Source organism: Engystomops pustulosus, chromosome 1, assembly GCF_040894005.1.
Source record: "Engystomops pustulosus chromosome 1, aEngPut4.maternal, whole genome shotgun sequence".
Taxonomy (NCBI): domain Eukaryota; kingdom Metazoa; phylum Chordata; class Amphibia; order Anura; family Leptodactylidae; genus Engystomops; species Engystomops pustulosus.
The window spans coordinates 39,569,913-39,595,386 of NC_092411.1; the positions used below are offsets into that span (position 1 = coordinate 39,569,913).

The following is a 25,474-nucleotide window of genomic DNA, read 5'->3' on the forward strand; positions in this document are numbered from 1 at the left end:
ATCGCCCAGGGGCCTACTGATACCTGGAGCCGACCCTTTGTCACCTTTACATCTTAATTATACAGGTCACTGCAAATGTAACAGTTTTTTTTTATTTTGCAGCATAAAATACTTTTTAGTACTTTTTAACACTTTATTAAATTATGTCATTTATCAATCCATATGGAATTTTTTAAAATGCTACTCATGATGAACTTGGGGATTCTTACCTGTCAGTAACAAACAGTGATAAGTAACCTATCAGTCATTCAGCACAACGATAGGCATACATACATTGCAGTCAAAGTAGTTTTAGTGATTCCTCCACAATCTATCAGTGACACATCCCTTACATGCTGGTGCATTAACCCCATAGGAGCTATGGTGGTTTTTACCTGCAGCTTCTAGATTATCTGGGATGTAGCACTGCTACAGAGTAATGCTTGAGTAGTTACAGTGGAACAGTAAGATAAAATTGCTTCCTCCAGGAAAGTATAAAAAAAATTACCCAAATTGTCCAACTAAAAGAAAAATTCTTGACTGACCTGTGGATCCAGTTTTAGTTGATTTTGTTGCACTTGTATTAGTTGCATTCTTGGTTTCTTTATCTTTCTCGTCCACCTTTGCTGCTTTGGGGTCGGTAAGTGAACCACTTTTTGGACCCTTCTCTACGGAATCTTTCTTTTTTGGAGCAACACTCTTAGTACTTTTCTCCATTGTTTCTTTGATGGGTCCTGGTTTTGGTGAAGCAGCTGAAATCTTTGATTTGCTATCACTTTTTCTGGCTGGAGAAGATGATTTGGTTTTTCCTCCTACTTTCTTGGTTTTTCCTTTTTCCTTAATATCTTTTTTCAAAGGCTTGCCTAAACTCTGGTCAACAGGCATGGTTTCTGGGTCCATCATGGAGACATCTGGGTGTCTGGGAGATGGGCTTGGGTCGTGCATGGGAATTGGAGGGGGATCCATGTGTTTATAAGTTACTGTTTTATCAGTAGGGATGGTTTCAGATTCATCTTCAGAATCTATGTTTGCATCTGCTGTTATGGAAGGACATTCCTCAGTCTCTGGTGGGACATCTGAATCTGTTTGAGATGGAGCGGATTCACTTACTGAGGTTGGAGGTGTTTCATCACACTGGCGCCCTTTCGGTTTTCCTCCTGAAGGTGGCTGGCCTCCTCCCTGTTGAGTTAGAGGTTTGTCTTGCTCCTGATTTTGCTCTTCACTTGCAAACCATTCTAATGGATTTGGGTTAATGAAAGAAGGTGATAACTCTGTTTTGGGGTGTTTGTACTCACATGCAGAAACAAGACATAAATCAACTTCTTGACGACTCTCTGCAAATGCTGACTTGTCAGAGATAGAAAACCTATCACTCATTTCCCTAGAATAGCTATAGGCCTCACATACATTATTTCTGTCATCAAAGTCTGCACAATATGCAAAGGGGTTCGTATTATGTAGAACTGACGGTTCTTTTACTGCCTGAGCCTGAAAGCTATCAGAAGAAATTGGTAGAGATGAAGCTACTGAACCATAATCCATTGAAAGATCACTTTTTGTACATGGAGGCTCGATAGAACCAGGAGACTGCCTCAGTGAAGATGGTGTTGGTGTTAATGGAGATGCATCAGTATCAGGAGAAAGTTTTCCTTGCATAAAATATTCCTGCTCAAGTATTGGTGGTGAGTAAAGTGGCATATCTACATTTTGGATAACATCTTTCAATGAATCTTCCTCTTTCAGAGGTGAACTTGATTGTGAAGGTGTATGGGCAGAGGAGGTGGATGGAGAAGCCTCGACCTGAGATTCTGCTGCTGCTTGTTCTTGTTTTTTGTCTGCTGTATAATATCCATTGTCAGTTGAAATTTTATTACCAAAATAAGACTCATGCTGTTCGGATGGACTATATTCTACTTCCGTTGGTCCATTTTCAGAGATATGTAACACATTAGATGCTACTGCAGGGTGTTCTGGTGATTGTCGGCTAAAGTCCATGGCAAAAGATTGCTCTGGTGATTCCTGACTGAACTCCATTGTGGACTGTTCTGGTGATCTTGGTTCTTGGAGTGAAGATGTGGATTTTCCTGTTCTAGGTGAGAAATCAGGTGGAGATATAGACATTGGGCGGGGACATTCCTCCCGTGATGGTGACATTTCTGTTTCTTGAAATGTGGTGGGTGTTTGAACTACAGAGACTGACAGGGAGTCATCTACTTCTGTGGAGTGTGGAGACCCAACCTCCGCATGAAGAGAAGGTGAAACATCATCAGTAGTTGGTTCTGGGAATGAACTTGTTGCAACAGAAGCGGTGGAAACCGATGCAACACCTTCAATGTGAGAGTAAGTGTCTTCTGCAACATTTTCATCTACGGGAGTGGCAGATTTATCAGATACTGTGCCTTCAGAAATAGACATCTTTGTGTCTTCCTTAAACAAGATGAATGGGTTGGTGCTTATCTGAGTCGGAGAAAATTCTCCTGCAAATTTTCCCCCATCTGGAACATTGGATGCTATCATTTTACTTGATTCAACTCCAAATGCTTTATTGGGCAAAATATCACTTTTCTCTTGTATGGCATCAGACAGAAGTTCAGAAACAGGACTAATGTGAGATGGAGAATTTCCTCCATCAGCAATACTACCTGGTCCAGATGATGGCTTAGCGTTAGATGTTAGGAACATTTCATAAGGTGTTTCCGATCCAATTAATGGAGGACTACGCAATGGGGACAACACTTTTTCTATTGGAGATTCAGAATCTGGCACCGGCTCATCCATGGGACTTATTCTAGGGCTTTCAATCTTTTCTTTTTCATCGTAAAATTCAAACACAACAGGGACAGATGACTTCTCTACATTCTCTGTTACAAGACTTGTACCCTTTTCCTCTGTTGGTGACTGGTAGTAAGGTGTATGACCAGCACTTCCGGCAACAGACTGAGAAGGAGATGCTACTTCCAAGGTTTTATCATCAGGGCTTGGACACTGTTCTGGCACTTCTTGTGCTTCATCGTGTAAAGGTGGTGAGACACCTAAATCTGATGTTTTAATTTCATTAGGGGTCAAGTCAAAATTAACACTGCGTTCACTTAGTGGTGTTTTAGAAATTGGTGATGGAAGCGCTGGACTCTTACATGGACTTAGCTTCTCTTCCAGTTCATAGTCATCCTGTATTTCTAGATTTGCAGAACTTTTCACATCAGTGTTCCCATACACATAAGCTTCACGTAGTGCTGATTTGGAGAATTTATCTTCCTCTAGAGATGAAGGTGGGGAGATTGTTGATGCTGAAGCATTGTATTCCTTGCCATCAGTAGCATCGGTTTTTGAAACGTCAGACAAACCATTCAATGCATCAGGCGATGCAGATACCTTTGCTTTTTCATATTCTTGGGAACACAAAATCGCTTCATATTTAGTGATGTTGACATATTCTTGAGATGGAGATTCGCTTTCCTCATTGTTCGTCTCATCACTCATTACATCCCTTGGTGTTGACATATCATCCATTGGTGTTGGTTCACTAGATATTTCAATGGTTGAATGAGTAAAGCCTGAAGTGGCAGTAAATTCCTCAGGTTGATCTTCTCTGTTTTCCTCATCAGATACAGTTGCTTCACTCTCAGAGCCTCCAGGTAAGGTTTCATCATGAATAGAAGCTCCTGGCTCTACAACAGGTGACTGGGGTTCAGAGGTTTTAGATGGTGTAGAAGACAGGATATATTTGTCTTCAGTGTCACTGACAACTTCAGATTTGTCTTTTGTTGATGTAATATAGTGGGATTCCAGCTTTTCTGTTTCCTGATCATCATCCTTTGCTTCATCGGTTCTGTCCTCATCTGCCTCCTCTTCTGTTTCCTCTATATCTTCTCCTTGTTCATCTGCCCCCTCAGAATCAGCTATATCTTCCTGACTATCATGCTTTCCTTTCAAGTTTTGGAATGCATCTGTATCAGCCTCTTCCTCAGTCTCATAAGTTTCACCAAAATCTCCTCGTGAAGCTCTCTCTTCAATGTCTTCCACTTGTTCCTCAACCTCCTCAGTCTCTGCTTTCTCTTCATAGTCACCAGCTTCAGATGATTCCTCAAGCCCTGTCCCTTCATCTTCATATTTGTCATTTTCATCTGCCCTGTGTTTATCGATGATTTCTATTTCTTCTGGAGTCCTTTCACATTCACCTTCACCCTCTGTAGTTGTAATTCCTTCGTCTGGTGAATCTGCAGGCTCTTCACTGCTTGCATTATCTTTCTTGATAATATAAGAATCCGTCTCTACGATGACTGCATCATCTCCAGGTGACAGTGCCTGTAGGTGAGGCTTCACTTCTTCAATGAACTTGACTTCTTCATCTCTGAGGTCCTCAAAGTCTTTTGTTAAGTCTTCAGGGGTTGACATGAGGGATCTTTGTGTAACCAGATCTACTATATTTTCAGCAGCGTCAACATTCTGAGCAGATGCTGCTGCTGCAGCTACGGCTATGGTGGCTGCTGCAGCTCCTGCAGCTGCCAATGGCTTCTTGTCTGTTACTCTCTTGATTACTTTTGTCTTATCCTTTGTCTTGTTTGTAGCTGCTGTGTCCTTTTTAGCAGGTTCTTCTTTCTTTTGAACCTTTCCTTTAGCAGGTGGCTTTTTAGCATCAGGAGTAGCGGTTACTTTTTTTGCATCTTTAACAGGTTTCTTGGCTTCTTTTTTTGTATCTTTCTCTTCCTTCTTTTCTTTATCATCTTTCTTGACTTCTTTTTTCAGTGCTGTTTCTTTCTTCACATCTTTTTTGACCTCCTTCTTCTCCTCCTTCTTTACTTCCTTCTTGACTTCCTTTTTTACTTTATCTTCCTTAACTTCTTTTTTCAGTTTCTCTTCTTTAATGTCTTTTTTAGGTTTTTCTTCCTTAACCTCTTTCTTGAGTTTGTCTTCCTTAACTACCTTCTTCAATTTATCTTCCTTTTTCACAGTTTTTTCTTCTTTCTTGACATCGTCAGATTTTGCTTTGACTTCCTTTTTCACCGTTTTTTCTTTTATGACTTTAGGCTTCACGTCAGCTTTTTGTTTTTCGACATTTTCTGATTTAATAATTGGTGCTTCTTGGTTTGAAGCTGTCTTTTCGGCTGATAATTTGGCCTCATTTTTTACAACTTTCTTAACAGATGTTTTCTCCTTGTCTACCTTTTCGACTTGTTCAGGGTGACTACTTTTTACAGCTTCAGAATGTTCTTCTCTTGATTCTTTTTTGACTGGTTTGCTGGGGGTAGTTTTTGTAGACTTAAGACTCTCCTTACTTTCTGCTCTCTGCTTCATCTTTGCCTGCTTTACCGCAGGGCTTGAAATATTGTCACTTAAATCTTTCTGTGTTATTACAGGTTGCCTCAAAAAGTCCAGATGTTTGAGCTTTTCAAGGCCTTCAAGTATTTGGTATTGTGTTGTATTTCCTGGAAACAATACTCTTACTATTTTCTCAGAAGGGTTTGATGGATGCCATACAATAAGAGAGGAAATTGAAGTTAAGTAATTAACAGGGACATCAACTTCTTGGCCATTGGGTAGGACCAGACCAGCTTTTTCTTTGTTGTTGCCTGACCACTGCTGCATAAAATACTGAGTTTCTTTGCTTGCCTTCAATGGATTCAACACATACATCTCAAGCTTTCCTACACCCATCTTTTGAAATAAGATAATGGGGTCAATAGAGTTTCCTGCATTTCTGAATAGGGGTTCTGGTTTCATAGAGAGTTTACTTAAGTACTGAAGGGTAAAATTTGCTTCTTCTATGCTTCTTCTTACTTTAAAGTTTGGCTCAGGGTTTTTCATATTGTCTGGGACATTAAGAAACACAACTCCAAGGTCTGGAGAGATAAGATTTTTCATCCAGTCACTGTTCGTTGTTGACCCTTGAGATTGTTCTTCTTCAAGCTCAGATATTTTCCTTTGAAGCATACTATTGATACCAGGCAAATTGTCATCTCCAATGTGGGTAAGCAATATTGAATCAACCCGATCTAGGTGTCTAATCAGTTTCCAAAAGCAAGATTTTCTCTCAGATCCACCATTTATGAGCATGTTAAATCCATTTACAGCAAACAAAGCCGAATCTCCTCTTCCTCCAGGGAAAATATAGCAACATGGCTTTGAAAGTTTCAGAAAACCACCAGATGTGGGTGGTTCTAAAATGTCAAAAGGTGATGGTATTTCCACAGATTCTGATAGGTATTCTGTAAATTCAGAAAGTCCTTCCATTTCGGGTAAAATTGAAGATGAGTTGAGTTTGATATTGATGAAGTCTTGAAGGTTGTGTCTTTCTAGATTAGAATTCTTCCAATGTCCTTCTTCAGGACAGAAAAGTGTAAGGCTTGCTTTATTTGCTGGATGTGTATTGCTCAAAAGTTCACCAATCTAGACATTGAGACAGAAAACAAATATGTATGTAAAAAGGAACAATGTCATAAAATATACAATGATACTACTACTAATGGAAAAATATTTTGCACTGAAAAACTTTATATTAGGCGCAACACAAGCATTTACTGTGATATGAGCTTCATCCTTTGGCCATTTTACACTTTTGTTGCATTCTGTCCTGCTCTAGCCTGAACACTGCCTTATTTCACTCCTGGATATCTTAATTTATTTCCACTATACCTATCAATCTCCCGGTGACTTTGTTCTGGGCTGCAGATGGTTAAACTAGTTGTGACGGACAGATGTCTCCTCCACTCACATCCCTCCCTTGCTAGTTTGGTTTCACTCTTATATCTTATAACTGTCTGCCCAAATCCCAGTTCTTTCTAGAAGTCTTCCGTGGAGCTTTCTAGCTTTTACTGGACTTTTGTATTTTGGATTCTTTGACCCTTGTCAGTCTTCTGACCATCTGTTTGACTTGTGATTCTGTACTGCATTGTTCTCTTGGTTTTGACCTGCATTTCAACAACTATTTCCATGTGTTTGTTTTGTACTGTTTTTGTTTCCATGTTTTCACTTTGAACCAGGAAAGGAACGCCGACCAGTTGTCGCCTTCCGCTTAAGGTAGGATGGTCAAGTGGGTAAAGAAAGCTAGGTGGTCTAGCTTTAGGGTTCACCGTGTCTGCCCTACCTTTCCATCTTTGTTAATTTCCTTACGGAAGCATAACATCTATACAATCTTTTTTAAGAGGCCACATGTATTTATTGTACTGAAAACATTGCTCAGAGAATGGTAAAAGAATAAATCCCCCATGATCTGCTGTAAGCGTTGGAACACAATATTGTTTCTAAAAATTTTTTTGCAATTATTGCATTAGTTCCATCTCATTTAAATAAACTAACATCTTATTCATTTACTTTTTGTGACACGTGTAAGACTTCAATCACACAAGCTGTACTGGCAAAAAAACACAGTGAAACCATATGAATCAATATTAAAAGCAATGAATCATGTATTTATTGATATTATTAAAAAAAAAAATTCTACTTCTTTACAAACCACCTTACAAATAAAAACAGCATAATGTGGGGCACTGAATAAGCTTTCTAAATCTCAAAATAGTTATAATTTTAAGGAAAATGTAATTTTGTATATTTGTGAAATTTTTTCAGTGCATTGAGGGTGTGGCCTCTCCCGCCGGTGCACTTGTTTTCTCTATTCTATGAAGGTTGAAAGTAATGGAGTGGTGCTGGGTGCTGCTAGGTTAAAGGGGTTGTCTCATTTTAGCAAATAAATATTACTGTTTGTATAATGAAAAGTTGTACAATTATATCAATTGTATTTTGCCTTGCTGTCATTCTATAGGAATCTTCATTGTTTATTTCCTGTGCATAAAACTGGTCTATCGTCATGTGATGTCACACAGGTGCATGGCTCGTTATATCCTTGGTCATGTGATGTCACACAAGTTTTGATTACCCTCTGTGATATTGAGATGTGCACTTATGTGACCTCACATGACCAGGGATATAACAAGCCTAAGCACTTGTGTGACATCACATGATCAGGGATATAATGAGCCTAAGCACCTGTGTGACATCACATGACCAGGGATATCATGAGCCTAAGCACCTGTGTGACATCACATGACCAGGGATATAACGAGCCATGTACCTGTGTGACATCACATGACCAGGGATATAAAGAGCTGTGCACCAGTGTAACATTACATGACTAGGGATATCATGAGCCGTGCACCTGTGTGACATCACATGACCAGGGATATAATGAGCCTAAGTACCTGTGTGACATCACATGACCAGGGATATAATGAGCCGTGCACCTGTGTGACATCACATGACCAGGGATATCATGAGCCTAAGCACCTGTGTGACATCACATGACCAGGGATTTAACGAGCCATGTACCTGTGTGACATCACATGACCAGGGATATAAAGAGCTGTTCACCAGTGTGACATTACATGACTAGGGATATAACGAGCCGTGCACCTGTGTGACATCACATGACCAGGGATATAATGAGCCATGCACCTGTGTGACATCACATGACCAGGGATATAACGAGCCGTGCACCTGTGTGACATCACATGACCAGGGATATCATGAGCCTAAGCACCTGTGTGACATCACATGACCAGGGATATAACGAGCCATGTACCTGTGTGACATCACATGACCAGGGATATAAAGAGCTGTGCACCAGTGTAACATTACATGACTAGGGATATCATGAGCCGTGCACCTGTGTGACATCACATGACCAGGGATATAATGAGCCGTGCACCTGTGTGACATCACATGACCAGGGATATAATGAGCCTAAGTACCTGTGTGACATCACATGACCAGGGATATAAAGAGCTGTTCACCAGTGTGACATTACATGACTAGGGATATAACGAGCCGTGCACCTGTGTGACATCACATGACCAGGGATATTATGAGCCTAAGCACCTGTGTGACATCACATGACCAGGGATATAACGAGCCATGTACCTGTGTGACATCACATGACCAGGGATATAAAGAGCTGTGCACCAGTGTAACATTACATGACTAGGGATATCATGAGCCGTGCACCTGTGTGACATCACATGACTAGGGATATAATGAGCCTAAGTACCTGTGTGACATCACATGACCAGGGATATAACGAGCCGTGCACCTGTGTGACATCACATGACCAGGGATATAATGAGCCTAAGTACCTGTGTGACATCACATGACCAGGGATATAACGAGCTGTGCACCAGTGTGACATTACATGACTAGGGATATGATGGGCTGTGCACCTGTGTGACATCACATGACCAGGGATATAATGAGCCTAAGCACATGACGATGGGACAGTTTTATACATAGCAAGTAAACACTTAAGCTTCCTCCGCAATGACAATGGCAGAGATCTAATAACCTGAATAATTGATACAGAAAGAATATTGGAAAATTGTATAACTTTTCATTAAACAAAGAATAATCTTTATTTGCTGAAATACGGTACCCCTTTCAGAAAGCTGCTGGTAGGTTGTGAAAGCAAAGAAGAGTTCTAGAGCAGGCTGGGCCACACCCTGGTACATTGGAAAGAAAAACAGAACTTTCTCTAAAATAACTTCTAGGAATGTTGGGAAAATGTGTCAACTTTTCTTATTGGTGGTCTGATCTGGGGACTGTTGTAATTCATGAGTTGTAATTCATCTAAAGAGAGCGCGATTGCGGCTACAGTGTCAGAGAAAGGCTTCTTGTGTTTTTTTCAACTTAAACTTTTGAAGTCATATATATATATATATATATATATATATATATATATATATATATATATATATATATGTGTGTGTGTGTGTGTCAAACGAAGTCTAGGACTGCACTGCAACAGGGCTTGACAAAGACTCCAGAGCTGTAAATCCTTTTGTGTGTGTGTATGTGTGTATATATATATATATATATATATATATAGGCAGTCTCTGTATATTTTATAATTTTATAATTGTAGATCCAGACAAAAAAAAAATTGTCCCCAGTGACAATTGGAGTTTAAACATCTTTTGCTGTAATGAGACCAAGGATTATCAATAAATCTTCATTACAGACACCTTACAGCTGATTATTGCAATCTGGGACTATAGTGGTCAGAGGGGTCTGTCTGTAACCTTGGGTTGTCATATATATATATATATATATATATATATATATATATATATATATAGAAAGAAAGATTTGTGCTATTTAAATTTAGCTGTACTTTAATTTGCATCCACTGATTATAACCTGTGAATATACCCCCGTCATTCCTCTTGATGGGGAGATTGCCTTTAGCAATCTCATTATTTCTGATATTTGATAGCAATGAATAATAAATGAATTCAATTTTTTCTTTAATAAAGATTTTGAATCTGTGCTAAGCAATGAAGCAAAGAACATTTCAGGATATTGCTTGTTTCATCTCATCATGATTAATACCTCCTGATCTGTGAAGATCTCTATGAAATTCTGGAACGAGAAGGATCCAGACTGCAGAATAAGTTCTCCTGTATTTTCGAAGCATTGTCCAGTCAGCACTAAAAGTTTATGTCTTGCAGCATCTGTGATCATCAATCGTACCTGTGGGGAAAGAAATTAGATAATAATAAAGGAAAGTCATTGGGGGTCATTTACTAAGGACCCGATTCACGTTTTCCCGACGTGTTACCCGAATATTTCCGATTTGCGCCGATTTTCCATGAATTGCCCCCCGGATTGTGGCGCATCGGCGCTGGCATGCACGCAACGGAAATCGGGGGACGTGGCCGAACGAAAACCCGACGGATTCGGAAAAACCGCCGCATTTAAAAAAAAAAAAGTGTCCCGGGACTCGCGCTTACCTTCACTCGGTCCGGCTTGGTGAAGATCAGTGCATTCCGGGGAACTTCAGTGCAGCAGCGCCACCTGGTGGACGACGGAGGAACTACCTTAGTGAATCCCGGCCGGACCCGAATCCACCGCAGAGAACGCGCTGCTGGATCGCGAATGGACCGGGTAAGTAAATCTGCCCCATTGTCTCATATTCAGATTTCATGGTTATACAAAGCTAACAAAGTTTTGTAATGCTTCCAAAACATTCCTGTTCTAAATCCCCTTGTATCCATCCATCATGTATCCCCATGGGGGTCTGTGGTGTTCAGGTGGGTTGGAGTCATCTGACAGAAACTGCAAGGGAGACGTCAATGCCCATGTGAACGCAGCCTTATACAAACAATGATGCAGAGTTATTTAACTTCATCTGCAGGGGTGTAACTAGGAGAAGCAAGGCTTCATTGCAGACTTCTGAATGGGGCCCCCTTCTCCCTTAAAGGGTTATTCCCATGAAGACAAGTTTCTTATAAAGATAACAAAATAACACATTCTCTAATTCACTGTTATTAACAAAAATACAGCATTTCACAGATATAATTCCAACCTCTCTCTATCAGTTCTGATGTATACAGTTTCAGTTGCCCCTAGACACAACCATGTAACTTCTGACTTTAGGGTCAGGCAGCCATCTTGGATTCCTGTGTGACGCTGTACTGCTATGATTTCTGTGTCTCTCTATGCTCTCTGCCTGTAGCCCCGCCCCCTGCAGTACAGCACTCCCCGCCCCCCTGCAGTACAGCACTGAGCTCACAGACACTCACTAGTGATGGGAATTCCAGCTCTTCTTAGTGATCTGGCTCATTAGGCTCCGTTCACTAAGAAGAGCCGGCTCTTCTGGCTCCTGAATGGCTCCCTATTAAAAAAAAAAAAAAAAAATATTATATATATATATATATATATATATATATATATATATATATATATTAGGGAGCCGCAGGCCAGTCAGGCACCCTGAACCACTCCACTTTTAACCCAATATTATCAAGCCAAAGGGGGCGTGGTGAGCTCTTTAGGGGCAGGGTTTAGTGAGCCGGCTCACGTTCACGCAAATGAGCCGGCTCTTTGTCCCGATTCGTTTGTGAAAGACCCATCACTAACACTCACTGATTACTTCCTGCCAGCAGACACATGGTGAGCAGAGATAAGCTGCAAACTACAAACAACTAGGAGATAAGTGGGCCCTGAGCTACTCCCCAAACCGCCTACAATATAATCCACTACCAATTCCAGATCATGCACTGAATGAAAATGTTGTCATCTGCATCAGTTTTTATGAATTTCACTAGATTGTCCGGTGTAAAGTCTCCGTTGAGCCTCACATTTGTAATATAAACTGGTTGAATACAGTCCAGTGCAGAGCACAGAGTACAGGTCATAGAAATAAGGTCATGCATTTACAAAGCAAAGTAATATTTTATGAAAACCGTACTCACTTCTGTGCTGACGGCTTCATCTGAAGGGTTAATTAAGACAACAGTTTCTAAAACATCACTCCGATGGTGAAGGATTTTTTGACCTAAAGAAAACAATTGGAATAAAAAAACACAAATAAGTGTACAAATCTTTTTATAGTTAGTATATATATCAATGTCAAGTTGGGAAGTCAAATACAATTTATGACCTAGTTCCTACCCATCAAATTTTTGATATGAGGTGGCACTGTAATAATGTAAGGGTTAGGCACTAGAATGGTCCAGTTACACCCGTTGGATTTGATAAAATTTACCAACAAAATCCATCATGATAAACCAGGGACACTTACTCATAGATCCAGGCACCGTGACTGTGGTAATCTTCTTATATTTGTTAATAGTGGCCTCCTTCCTCCTAAAACTTTTAAAATTATGCTAATGAGCTAATAGAACTCTGAGTAGGGCGTTATCTTAGCTCTAGCTTCACAGGCTGTTACAGTGTGTAGGAGCACTTCCACCCTCCCACTGTGTACTGAAACTTCCTCAGCTGTAACATTACATCAGTTACTGGGAGGTTTAAATGCTGAGGGAGCAGAGAGGGAGTGGGAAACAGTGTAACAGTATTTGAATCTACAGCACAAAGGGGCTCTCGTAACAACCCCCAGAGCCCTTCTGGTTCATTAGCAAAATTTTGATTGATTTTAGCAGTAAGTAGACCATCGTTAACAAATATCAAAAGATTAAAACAGACACGATGCCCCTTGTTTATCAAGCCTGATTTTTATGGTAGTTCTCCTTAAAATCTACATCAAATTTGAAAAAAATATTTATCCCATGCATGTAAATAGAGTAAGAAGTGATGTAGTCAGCACCTTACTGAAGCAGATTTCCATATGGGGTGCATGTACTTTCCAAGATGCACCTTAATAATTAAGAGGCCTGTACCCCTAAAAAGAGCCTAAAAAGCCATGCATGCTCCACTGAGGATTCTGGGTAAGGAATATGCTAAGTTTTCCAGGGTGCTTCCAGTGTTATCTTAAATAATCTAAAGTACATTGAGTTCCTTCCTGAGCTTCGTCTTTTACCTCCTGACAAAATCCATTACCTACACTGTGCTGATGAGGAACAATGATTCCAAAACAGTCATGCCTTCATTTTGGAGTATTTTCATTTTGGAAAAAGTTTCCTGCTCTGGCAATTATCCCACATCAAGTCAAAAGGCTTCTTGAAAGTCGAGGCTAATTGATGCACCGGAGACAATATTTTGTATATTTCTTACCCAGCACATGTCTAAAAACTCCTTTATAGATCTTAGTGAGTCAGCTTAAAGGGGTTGGCCACTTTACCTCATGTTTTTTGTAATATGTGTGTAAGTGCAGTCCGGACATTAGGTACTTTGCCAATATACATCTATAAAAAGTTACACCAATTTATTGTAAACTGTAGCCTCCTGTCTTTTACCTCATCATCCAGGCATGCATGTCCATAAAATAACTGCTGATGGAGGGTCATGTGATCTCTAACTGTCCATGAACTCTTGCCCTGCCAGGATATTGACTTATACTATCATAAGGTCCTGACAGGGCGATTGTTCATGGACAGGTAGAGATCACATGACCCTCCATCTGTGGACATTTTATGGTCAGGAATGTCTCGCTGATGATGCAAAAGACAGAAGGCCTCACTTTACATATCAAAAAAGCAGAACAGAATCTATAATATATATTTATATTGGTAAATTACCTTCTATCCTACCCCCCCCCCCTCCACCACTTCCACACACATTACAAAAACATGAGGCGAACATCTTTAAATCTATTGCTCTCTATTGCCTTGGGGCTGCTGTAAAGAATATAACTCAATGCTGTTATAACAGAACATATGCAAAATGGCAAACCCTATAATCATGTACAGAAAACATAACAAAAAATATGTAATCAGATATCTGAGACAAGTGTACCACTGTTCAATAGCAAATTTGTTGCTGATATCTAATATATAAAGCTGAGTGTATATATGTCTGTGTGTATGTATGTATGTCCAAATTTTGCACAGCCGCTCTGTGTGTCTCAGGGAATGTCATCGACTTAGTTTTGAATCAAAATTTTCCTCCCCATAGACAGTCAGAGACAAAGACAGTCAGAGGCAAATACAGAGAATGTCAGAGACAGTCAGAGACAGACAGACAGTTGTTGACAGAGACAGACAGAATATCCATAGTCAGAGACAGACAGAGACAGTTAGAAACACTCAGAGACAGAAATAATCAGAGACATACTGAGACAGTATAGACAGAGACAGTCAGAGAAAACCGGAGTCAGAGAAAGTCAGTAAGAGACAGAGACAGACAGTGACAGACAGAGGCAGAGACAGTCAGACACATAAACGGTCATGGAAAGCCAGAGAGAGAGAGAGACAGATACATATAAAATATTTTTGTTAACCCATTATATTTTGTTATAGCTAGGAGTAGTTATTTACTACACTGGGCAATGTTGGGAGCTACAGCTAGTTAGTATGAAATAAATTTGGGATTTTGAGTGACTAAGTGTGAGTATCTAAGCCTTCTCATCCAATCCCCCAATGGGCTTATAATTATTTATAGTACGGAAAATAAATGTATTTACTAAAGTTGACATGTCACAGGATTGGACAGGTTCTCTTAACCTTAACAACAAGCACCCAACTACTACGGTCAAGTGCCAATACAGGCGGTTCCCTACTTAAGAACACCTGACTTACATATGACCCCTAGTTAGAAACGGACTTCTGGATAATTTACTGTACTTTAGCCTTAGGCTACAATAAACAGCTGTAACAGTTATCAATGGTTTATTAAGATTTATTGTTAATCCGAGTTCTTATGACAATCCAACATTTTTAAAATCCAATTGTCACAGAGACCAAAAAATTTTTTGACTGGGGTTACAATAATAAAGTGTACGGTTCTGACTTCCATACAAACTCAACTTAAGAACAAACCTACAGAACCTATCTTGTATGTAACCCGGGGACTGCCTGTACAGGCATATAGAGAGGACTCATGACCTGACAACAAGAAATACACAGCGGCCCCCAGCATTAAAACCATGTTCAAAAGGCTTTCCAGTCCCTGAAATGGCATCAATTAAAACTTCAGCTCCTCTTACAAAACATTACACATTGCCCATCACTTCCAATACCCCACTAGGTGCCATATAATTAAAAGTAAATAAATGAAAGTTACAAAACTTGGAAAAGTAAATGTAACTATTGTGGTAGGATGACACAAGGAGTGGAAAAGAAATCCATGCATTCTTTCAAGTTCCTATAAGCCTAAGGCTTGTAGCTTATTTTAGCTGCTTGGTCTAGTAACAGACTCATTATTGTTTTTAACTGTTCCCAATATTAAGGTCATACTCTAACTACGGGCAAATCTATAACTTAACATCTTCTTCCTTTCAAGTCCTTTTTTTTAGAGTCATTTTTTAAATAACTTTTTGTGTTTTCGTGTAAATCTTAAATTAGAGCCATAGGGGTAACATTCAGATCACAACGTCAGAGTGACACCCATTCCTCATATTGTTGCGGATACTTAAGAACACCCGACTTACAGATGACCCCTAGTTACAAATGGACCTCTGGATGTTGGTAATTTACTGTATGTTAGTCCTAGGCTACAATGATCAGCTGTAACAGTTATCACCGGTGTCTGCAATGAAGATTTATTGTTAATCCTGGTTCTTATGACAACACAACATTTTTAAAATCCAATTGTCACAGAGACCAAAAACAATTTGGCTGGGGTTACAATGATAAAGTATACAGTTCCGACTTCCATACATCGCAGCTCCGGCATCGGCTCCATGTCCCCGCACCGTCTGTCAGAAGGATCGGGATGTCAGCCTTTCGCTGACGTTTTGTTATGTGCGCTGATATCGGCACACACTGGATCACCTTCATTGGAAGGTGAGTACACTGTTTGTGTTTTTCTTTGGGGGCAGGGGCCGTAGGCTATATACTAGGGTTCTGGCAGGCTATATACTACAGGGGCTGGCAGGCTATATACTACAGGGGGGCTGGCAGGCTATTTACTACAGGGGCTGGCTATATACTACAGTGGAGTGGCAATCGATATAATACAGGGGATGGCAGGCTATATACTACTGGAGTCTGGTGGCTATATACTACAGGGGGCTGGCTATATACTACAGGGGCTGGCAGGCTATATACTACTGGGGATGGCAGGCTATATACTACTGGAGTCTGGTGGCTATATACTACAGGGGGCTGGCTATATACTACAGGGGCTGGCAGGCTATATACTACTGGGGCTGGCAGGCTATATACTACTGGGGGCTGGCTGGCTATATTCTACAGGGGGTTGGTAGGCAATATACTACATAGGCTCGCAGGCTATATACTACTGGGGCTGGCAGGCTATATTCTACAGGGGGCTGGCAGGCTATATACTACAGGGGGCTGGCTATATACTGAGGAGGCTGTGACCAATGCATTTCCCACCCTTGGCTTATACTCGAGTCAATAGGTTTTTCCAGTTTTTTGTGTTACAATTAGGGGTCTTGGCTTATACTCGGGTCGGCTTATGCTCGAGTATATACAGTAATACAAAAGATATAATTACAAAATACACAGGAACCTTGGAAGACACCTGATGGCCCCATTTTAAGTTAACAGGATCCATTGAGATTTATTAGATTCCCCTTAAAATGCATTTGTCATACCAGTTATGGAGAAGATTAGAATTTAAGCCATAATGCTAGTGTGAACCCAGGCTATCTGCCAGTGAAATCTGCCATATTTATTAGATATTTGTCATTTCTGACTTGATCTGTCTCCATCGAATATGTATCGCACAGCTACACGTCAAACAAGGGTCAGACAGGTTGGATAACAAACCATCATCTCAACGCTTGGGTGAGCTGAACGCAAATCTTTATGGAAGAATCAACAAACTTTGCAGAGGGCAGAGGTTATCTCACTGATAAGAATGTGTAACCAAAATTTAACATATTATGAAATATTATACGATAAAAGTTTTATTTCCATCTCCAACTACATAAACCATTCCATGCAATCCTTATACGGGAGGAGACTTTTAGGCTCTGTTAACATTGCTTTTAAGTTCTGTTTAGTGCGAAATCCGTCATATAAAGACCCTATAGTTGCTTGACCAACCCCACTGACTTATCTCTGACATGTATGTGTACAGAACGACTCTACATGCTGAATATGATGGAGCCTTCTAATGACCAAAGATGTCCACCTTATAAATCACAATCTGCTTGCAATAACTTACTAACTCAATGGCCCCATAATCCATATGGCAGATCCTACAGCATGTAAACAGTAAAGTGCACTATATAATTACATTTCCTCTAAGAAATGCACAAACTCTGACCTCTTTAATGTGATTTCCGCAGTACTCCTTTCCTTTCCCAGGAGACCTGAATCCATTCGACATCGGCTGCCTTTACAATGGCTCTTAGACAGTAATATATTGATTTTCTGTACATTAGAGGAACCTAGTAGCAGACTGCAATTAAACAACTACATGACACACAGGCGTGGTCTTTGTTGGGGGGTTTTGCTTCAGTTCACACACAGAACAGCAAATCATCTTTTTTTTTAACTTTGAAGGTTGGTACTGTGACCCAATGGAGAGCTCTAATCATTACTATTACTTGTTGTATTCCTGGCTCATTTTTAAAGGGAACCTGCCATCAGGTTTTGACATTTACACCTACTGACAGGTTCCTATATACAATTTTAAAACTGCCCTTCAAGCTTCGAGCCTGTAACATTAAATTATGTACCTGGCACTTTGCCTAGAGTTACCCCTGAGTCATGTGGGAGTCTTTATCTCAGTCGTGGGGTCATGTGCTAATCTGCTCTTAGGCCTCCCTCATCACCCCTCCCTTCTGACTACATCATTGGACCCCTTCAAGAAAATCCTTTGCTTGAAGCGCACATGTGCAGTGTACAGTGTAGAGGAGTTATGTCTTCACTGTCTCACTACACATCGGCCAGGCACTAGGCCGTAAGTGAGGTAGTAAAAATCTCAAGAACCAGGTCATTGAAAGTAACGCTGCCCTCCAGTAGTTAATGTAAATGGGACTGAGCTCCGATATCACAGGCAAACGGGGCAGCCCATATAAAACATGGAGCTAGTAAACAATGATGGGAATGTGATGCCAGGAGACAATACCACCAATCTTTTAGCAACGTAAAAGTCCTAAAGGGCCTATTAGCCCTTTCTAAAGGTCCCTGAGCTTGTAGCTCCTTTACCCAACTCCCAATTCATGCAGTGCAGTCATATCATACTGATCCCAGTATATCATATATCATCAATTCTTATTATGAGAAACCCCTCTCGATATCTATAAATATAGTGTCAGCAGTTAGTGATGCAGCATATCTAATAGACACCTCCAGCTTCCTATAGACATTTATGACCTGGCAGGTTTAATCTACATTTTTATTGTGCAGATCCTTTATGAGTACATTAAAAATTTATGGGAAAGCTTTTACCGAAAACCTATTAAAACTCTCAGTATGCACCTACACCCGAAAGAATATATGGCGACCCGGAGCGTCCCCCGTCAGCGAGGCGATTTATTTTTATGCTTATTGATGTTTACCGACATTCCATCATCTCCCCTAGAAATGCAAAGAACCTTTAATTAAATCTCAAGGTCAGAGCTGAATGATTTATGGCGAATCCTGTGAAAAATATTAATTAAGAGAAGCTGATAACATCATTCTTACAGTCTATGGGGTGCAGCCTATGATTCACTGGAACCACAGTGAACATCTATGTGTTATATCAACCTTATATTAGAATTATAGATAGGGGATCTGCTAACAAAACAATTCATATGACTACATTACAGGTAACCCTCCCAAGAGGAAGAGATTGCAGCCTCCAGCTCTGCAAGGAATTAAAAAGACGGCTCTCATATATTCTATGCTGCAATAAAGTGGAGAATTGCTAACAGGTTCCCTTCATGGATTTTAGGTGAGTACAGGTGGTACTAAGTAGCAGCAAGCCTTGTGAATAAATTAGAGGGGACCTTCTGTGTGCGGTCACATGTCGCGTTTAACACATGCATTTAAAAACACATTGCAACAGCTGGTAACACTTGCATTTACAAAATGCAAATGTTAATGCTTGCGTTAATGACTGCATTAACAATGTGTTAACAAAGGCATGTGTTAACAGAATGTTAACTCATATATTAATAATGCGTTAACACATGCATTTTCTAAACGCAAGTGTTAACAGCTGTTTAATTAGGCAAAGCTCTTTTCAGCATTTGCAATTTTAAACGCATGCGTTAAACGTGACGTGTGACCGCACCCTCTAAAACAAGCAGCAGAAAAACTAATTACTTATCCATCAACTCATAACACCTTAATTTAGGGTCTTCAGTATACAAAGTGTGTCCAGGGTATGGAGACAAGTAAATATTTCAAGATTCACTTTGCTGAAGCCTCACCAAATTTTTTTTGGAAGATTCAATACGGATCCAAAGATATACCGTAACGACATAAGCCAGCGGAAGTGCTGGAAACATAATGGAAACCATCAAGTCTTTAAAAAACATGGACGATTTACCAGATCCATTAGTCTAACATTATTATTGTATATATAAGATTTATCCCTCATCCCCCCTCCCTTCTGACTACATACAAATCCCTGGTCAGACCACACATGGAATATTGTGTACAGTTTTGGGCACCAGTGTATAAAAAGGATATAGTAGAGCTGGAACGGGTGCAGAGGAGAGCAACCAGGATTATTAGGGGAATGGGGGAACTAGAATACACTGACAGATTACAAAATTTGGGATTATTCCGTTTAGAAAAAAGACGACTGAGGGGAGACCTCATTACAATGTACAAATACCTGAACGGAGAGTACAAGGATCTCTCCAAAGATCTTTTTATACCTCGGCCTGTGACCAGGACAAGGGGGCATCCTCTACACCTAGAGGAGAGGCGATTTTACCATCAACATAGACAAAGGTTCTTTACTGTAAGAACAGTGAGACTATGGAACTCTCTGCCGCAGGAGGTTGTTATGGCGGACTCTATGTACATGTTCAAGAGAGGCCTGGATGCCTTTCTGGAGAGCAAAAATATCACGGGTTATGGGGATAAAACATTTATTTAAATTTATTTATTCTTAAAGGTTGGACTTAATGGACTTGTGTCTTTTTCCAGCCTTATATACTATGATACTATAATACTATGATCACCGGCCCTTTTCAAGCAAATCCCTTGTTTGAAGCGCACATGTGCCGTCTCTTTTTGAGATTGAAAAATATTCAATTTCAGTTTGATGCTCGAAAATCTTCACATTCAATATGACTCTAGAAGTAGATTATCTCTATCCGGGTATCTTCAAGAGTAAATCAATGTTGTATAATACTTAGCACAATAATGATTTGTTTGTGTAAAATGATATAAGATTACACATAAAACACAATGCTGCACTAGTGACTGTAATAATGCCTGGCATGACACAGGTTTCTTCTGCCACACTGGAGGTTTAGCAGAAATAAAGTGATTTATTTCTTGGCACAGATTCAATAACTAGGAGTTCTCTTCACCAAGGACAAAGATTCAATTTGCTTTGTGTCTAAATAAAGTGGGTAAGGCAGAGGGGATTATTTGTGTCCCACTGGTACTCACTGCCTACACCGCATACTTGGTACCCCTCCCCCTTACCTACACTCCTTCTTTTATGTTTTGTCTGGATACGATATATATATATATATATATATATATATATATATATACAGAAAAGATAGTCGCAGCACTCAAAAGATTCAGGTATGGGTGCACATCCAGAGGCCAGGACGAGAGGTCCCAAAATACTTAGTTATCTAAAAAAACGGCAGCACTCCAAAGGCTTGTGAAAAAAAGTGTAGTTTATTCCAACATGTGCCAAGCTACGTTTCGGCTCCTATGGCCTGGAGCCTTTCTCAAGGCTTGAGAAAGGCTCCAGGCCATAGGAGCCGAAACGTAGCTTGGCACATGTTGGAATAAACTACACTTTTTTTCACAAGCCTTTGGAGTGCTGCCGTTTTTTTAGATAACTATATATATATATATATATATATATATATATATGTATATATATATATATATATATATATATAATGTGTTATTCCATATTCAGCTATGTAATAGCTAGTAAAGTCCATTGGGAGATAACATTCCTCTCTTGTACATGGGCATCTCCATTTACAGACTCCGCGTTCAGTGCCCCTCTCAGCTCTTTGTGCAGCATCAGCAGGATCCATCAATCAGGAAGACAAGTAGAACAACACTCCCAGTCATTTTATTAAGTGCAGGAAGGGTCAAGGACACAGTAACCTACCCCTACAATCCATCTGATGAAATGGTTGTAAGCTGAATCAATGAATAACTATTCCACCAACCGACTGATGAACACAGCACAGGTCAAAGTATTATGAAGAAATATAACAAGGGCAACATATTGCTGCGTACTGAAATATGTTATTATAGGAAACAAATCACTTTTCGGTATTCTTGATTTTTTTGTTTTCATTCTGAAAATGCACTGGTGGAGAACCTCCAACTGGGCCCACTTGTCAAAGCTAGTGTCACATGTCAGTAACAGAGTAAAGGAAAGAAACCCAAATAGATCAAGATGAAAACAGTGAATTATAATATAACTAGGATGGGCTGTTCCTTGTGTAGCACCCAGTCCCGGGACCTACAACTGAGCTTCTACATCACATCCATAGGAGATGAGTTTTAGTTCCAGGTTAAAGCTTCATTCTATGTATCCTATTGATGGTCATCTTACTTTTTTATTAGTTCAAAAAAAGGGAGTAATCCAGAAAAGCCCCCCTCCCCCCCAAATTAAAACTTTTTTTTATTTCAACAGGTTTAAAAACAGATATACATTTTGAAACCAATGTGAACTCCATACATGGTTCCTAGACAATGACTAAGATTGACTAAGAACCATGTACGAAGGTCAAAATGCGTAGGCAGTTGTAGGATGTTTCTAAACCTGATAAAATAAAAGAGAAGTTTTGCTTTTTTTTAAACAAATGCTGGAGTAGCCCCTTTTTTTCCAAACTATTCTTATCCGTGCCGAGAACGATTTCCACACGTCTGTGCACTGTGCATATATTGGAGGAACCTTGAATGAACTATATCTATGGGCTAATTGTTGAGCTGACTGCCTCCTCTGTTCTTTTGGATTTTTTCATTCTTTATTTATTGATGTGTATCTATACAAATAACAATTAGCATTTTCTTTGCCTGAGCAATGTGGAGGGCTGTCCCTGACTGTAGCCACATTTTTTCCTTCTCATATAAAAATACCAATGTTTGTGGACCCCAAATTGGAGACCCAGAATGGTATAGGCATCATAAGTAGATAGCAAAGTGGAGAATACAGAGGCTAAGATATAAAAAAGGGAAGATGGAACCAAATCTACCAGTCATAAGTGTCACTGGTGCTTCCGTGACTCCTGCTCCTCTGTATGCCCCCAGCGCCCCATAGTTCTGACTCACCTTTCCGTGCTCCTGTTTCTGGTGCGGTGGCTGTGCGCGCACGTCCCATCTCCTAGGGCACATGCGGCAGCTTTAGAAAATTTAAACGGCCAGCGCACCATTGATTGCCGCTGGCTGTATCCAGAATCCTTTAAATACCAGCCTCTCCCTGCACACCCCGGCAGATATTTGTGCCCTAAAGCCTTAGAAAAAGCTTATTCCCATGTCCCATTCGATTAGTGTGATTTCCCGTGGTGACCCCGGACCTGTTCCCATTTACGCTCCTCCGCTGCCAGCCCTGACCTTCTGCTCTGCCACTGACCCTGAACCTTTGCCGCCTGTCCTGACTTCCTGCCTGTCCCAGACCATCTACCTGCCTTACGTTTCTGTACCTCACCTTGGCTGCCACCGCGGGCTAGTCGCACCTGTGGAACGACCTGGTGGTACCACGCCGCGGCAAGTCCAACCCGCTTTGCGGCGTGCTCTGGTGAAAACCGGGTGCCACTTAGATTCCGGTCCCAGATGTTGGCTTACATCATCGCTTGCGGTGGTCTAGTGGGTCCACTACCCCTGGAGCATGACAATAAGGGGTGAATCCCAACTATCCCAGAAATAACCAGTAGCCATTGGAATTCCAGAATCCCCTCCAGGAAAGACCAAATGTAAAAAGAAGAGATAATTTTTGTATTCTAGTTCTTGCTTGCTGATAATTGTGTCACATTGTGACAAAGAGAAGATAATGTGGACCCAAGTATATTGTATGTTATGTAACAGTGGTACCACAACTCAGCACACACCAGTTATACTAAGTTACATAAGCAATGCTTGCAGTATAGACATGTACTGTATAATTCCGTCATATAACATTACATAACATTATCATGCCCAGAGCAGGTATTGATCATAACTGATCGTTAGCAGCAATTACAGCTTATTACTAATGATACAAGGCTAAGTAGTAGTGCTGAAATAGTTAAGGAGAACAGTCCCATAGGGCATATGAAGCCTGTCTTAAAATGTACAATGCCCGGAGTCACAGACTGAGTGCTAATAGCTTCTATCAGATTGTAATCCACCAGGATAAAATGTAAATCACACTCCATAATTTGGAATTAGCGGGATCTAATTAAGCCATCCCCAGGAGTTACACTGTCTTCAGGAATGTGTGTGGCAGGGAATAAAAGAAGAAATAAAGCTTATTTCAAAGAGGGATATAAGTACAATCTGTCAAGACCCAAAATGACGAGAATGTATTAAATACGTAAATGGTCACTAACTTCTGAACTATAAAAATAAGAAACTCTGCATTGTGTCTTATGAATGGTAATGCCTCTTTCTCCACTAATAAGACATGCCCTCCTTCCCATACTGACATCCCCAGTCTGTATTGATCTCCCGAGACAGACTGCAAGTCAATAAAGCATCAAATTATAGTTATAGTTATCTTGGGGAGGGGGCGGGTAAGCAGAAACAACAGCTAAAAGTGTCTCCTCTCCACTGAATTAATTTTTTTTTTTAATTTTTCTTCTCTATACTGTCCTATGTGTTGGCGCTGCTGCTTCGGTGAGTGTCATAGCGATAGGTTTGCTCTGTGTACAGTGAATAGGAGACATTATAGTACATAGTCTTCTCCACCAGCTCTAAGGCAACTGAAGATTACAGTCTGCAGCAGGGGAAAACATATAAAAATCCAGAATAAAAGATGTATAATAACTAGAAATAGTTTTACTTCTCATGTACACATATGGAAAACTTCCTAAATTATCTGAAAGGTTCAGTAGATAAGAAGAGAATATAGATTTGGACTGTTTGTACTATAGTACTAGTAGGGTCCTTTATTATAACTTCCAAACTAGAATGACAAAATATAATAAAATCTGTAAAAATAGAGTATGTAATAAATTATTCATAGATAGATGAGACCGTGTGCTGTCTCAGCTCCGGGAACATTGTATGTATTCTTCCACATAGTATACATTTTCTTTGTTATGTCCTCAAATATCCTCTCAAGTCATATATTGATGTGTGCAGCACTATTCTTACTAAATAGCAGATACTGACAATAACCTGAGTCATATCATAATAAATCTGCACAATCCCTCAGGATTTATTGAAAACTGGATCGATAATCTCATCCACGACTCCTTTAAAGTATGGAAGCCATGAAACGTTATATACCACTGTCTATGAATGTAAATGATTGTGACTCCAAAGGTATCTATAAGCCTTGTGGGTTATTTTTTCTAATTTACTATAATCATTATTATTATCATTTATTTATAGAACACCATGCATTCCATAGTTCTGTGCATTCAATAAGGGGTTCACATATATTACATTAACATGAAAATAAAGAGACTACAGTCGGTGGGAGGAAGACCCTGCCTTTGAGCTCTATATGGGAGAGTAGATGAGGACATGAGGTGAAGGAGCAAAGTGGTGGGTTAATTGTGTGTTGTAGTCGATCGTAAACAGATGGGTTTTTAGGACATGTTTGAAGGTTTGGAAAGTGGGGAAGTGACACATTTTGGTAGAGAGTTCTAGGGTTTGGGGGAAGCATGGAAGAAGTCCTGGAGATGGTTGTGAGGAGGACAGATGGTAAGAGAGTTAAGCACAAGGTCTTATGAAGATCAGAGATTACTGAGGGGCAGTATTGGCTGATGAGTTCGGAGATATATGGAGGGGACAGGTTAGGTAGGTCATGTTTAGTATTTTAAATTGAATTTGCTGTGCAATGG

The 25,474-nt window shown here is 40.1% G+C and overlaps 1 protein-coding gene across 1 annotated transcript in view; it reads right to left on the reverse strand.

The window, feature by feature from the left end:
* Positions 1-25,474, reverse strand: part of MAP1B (microtubule associated protein 1B) — a 55,508-nt gene that overhangs the window by 8,168 nt on the left and 21,866 nt on the right. Inside the window, exons 3-5 of the mRNA XM_072138807.1 lie at positions 12,219-12,301; positions 10,354-10,494; positions 525-6,366 (exon numbers count right to left, since the gene is read on the reverse strand). Of these exons, the coding sequence (XP_071994908.1) occupies positions 525-6,366; positions 10,354-10,494; positions 12,219-12,301 (6,066 nt within the window). The remainder of the gene's footprint in view (positions 1-524; positions 6,367-10,353; positions 10,495-12,218; positions 12,302-25,474) is intronic.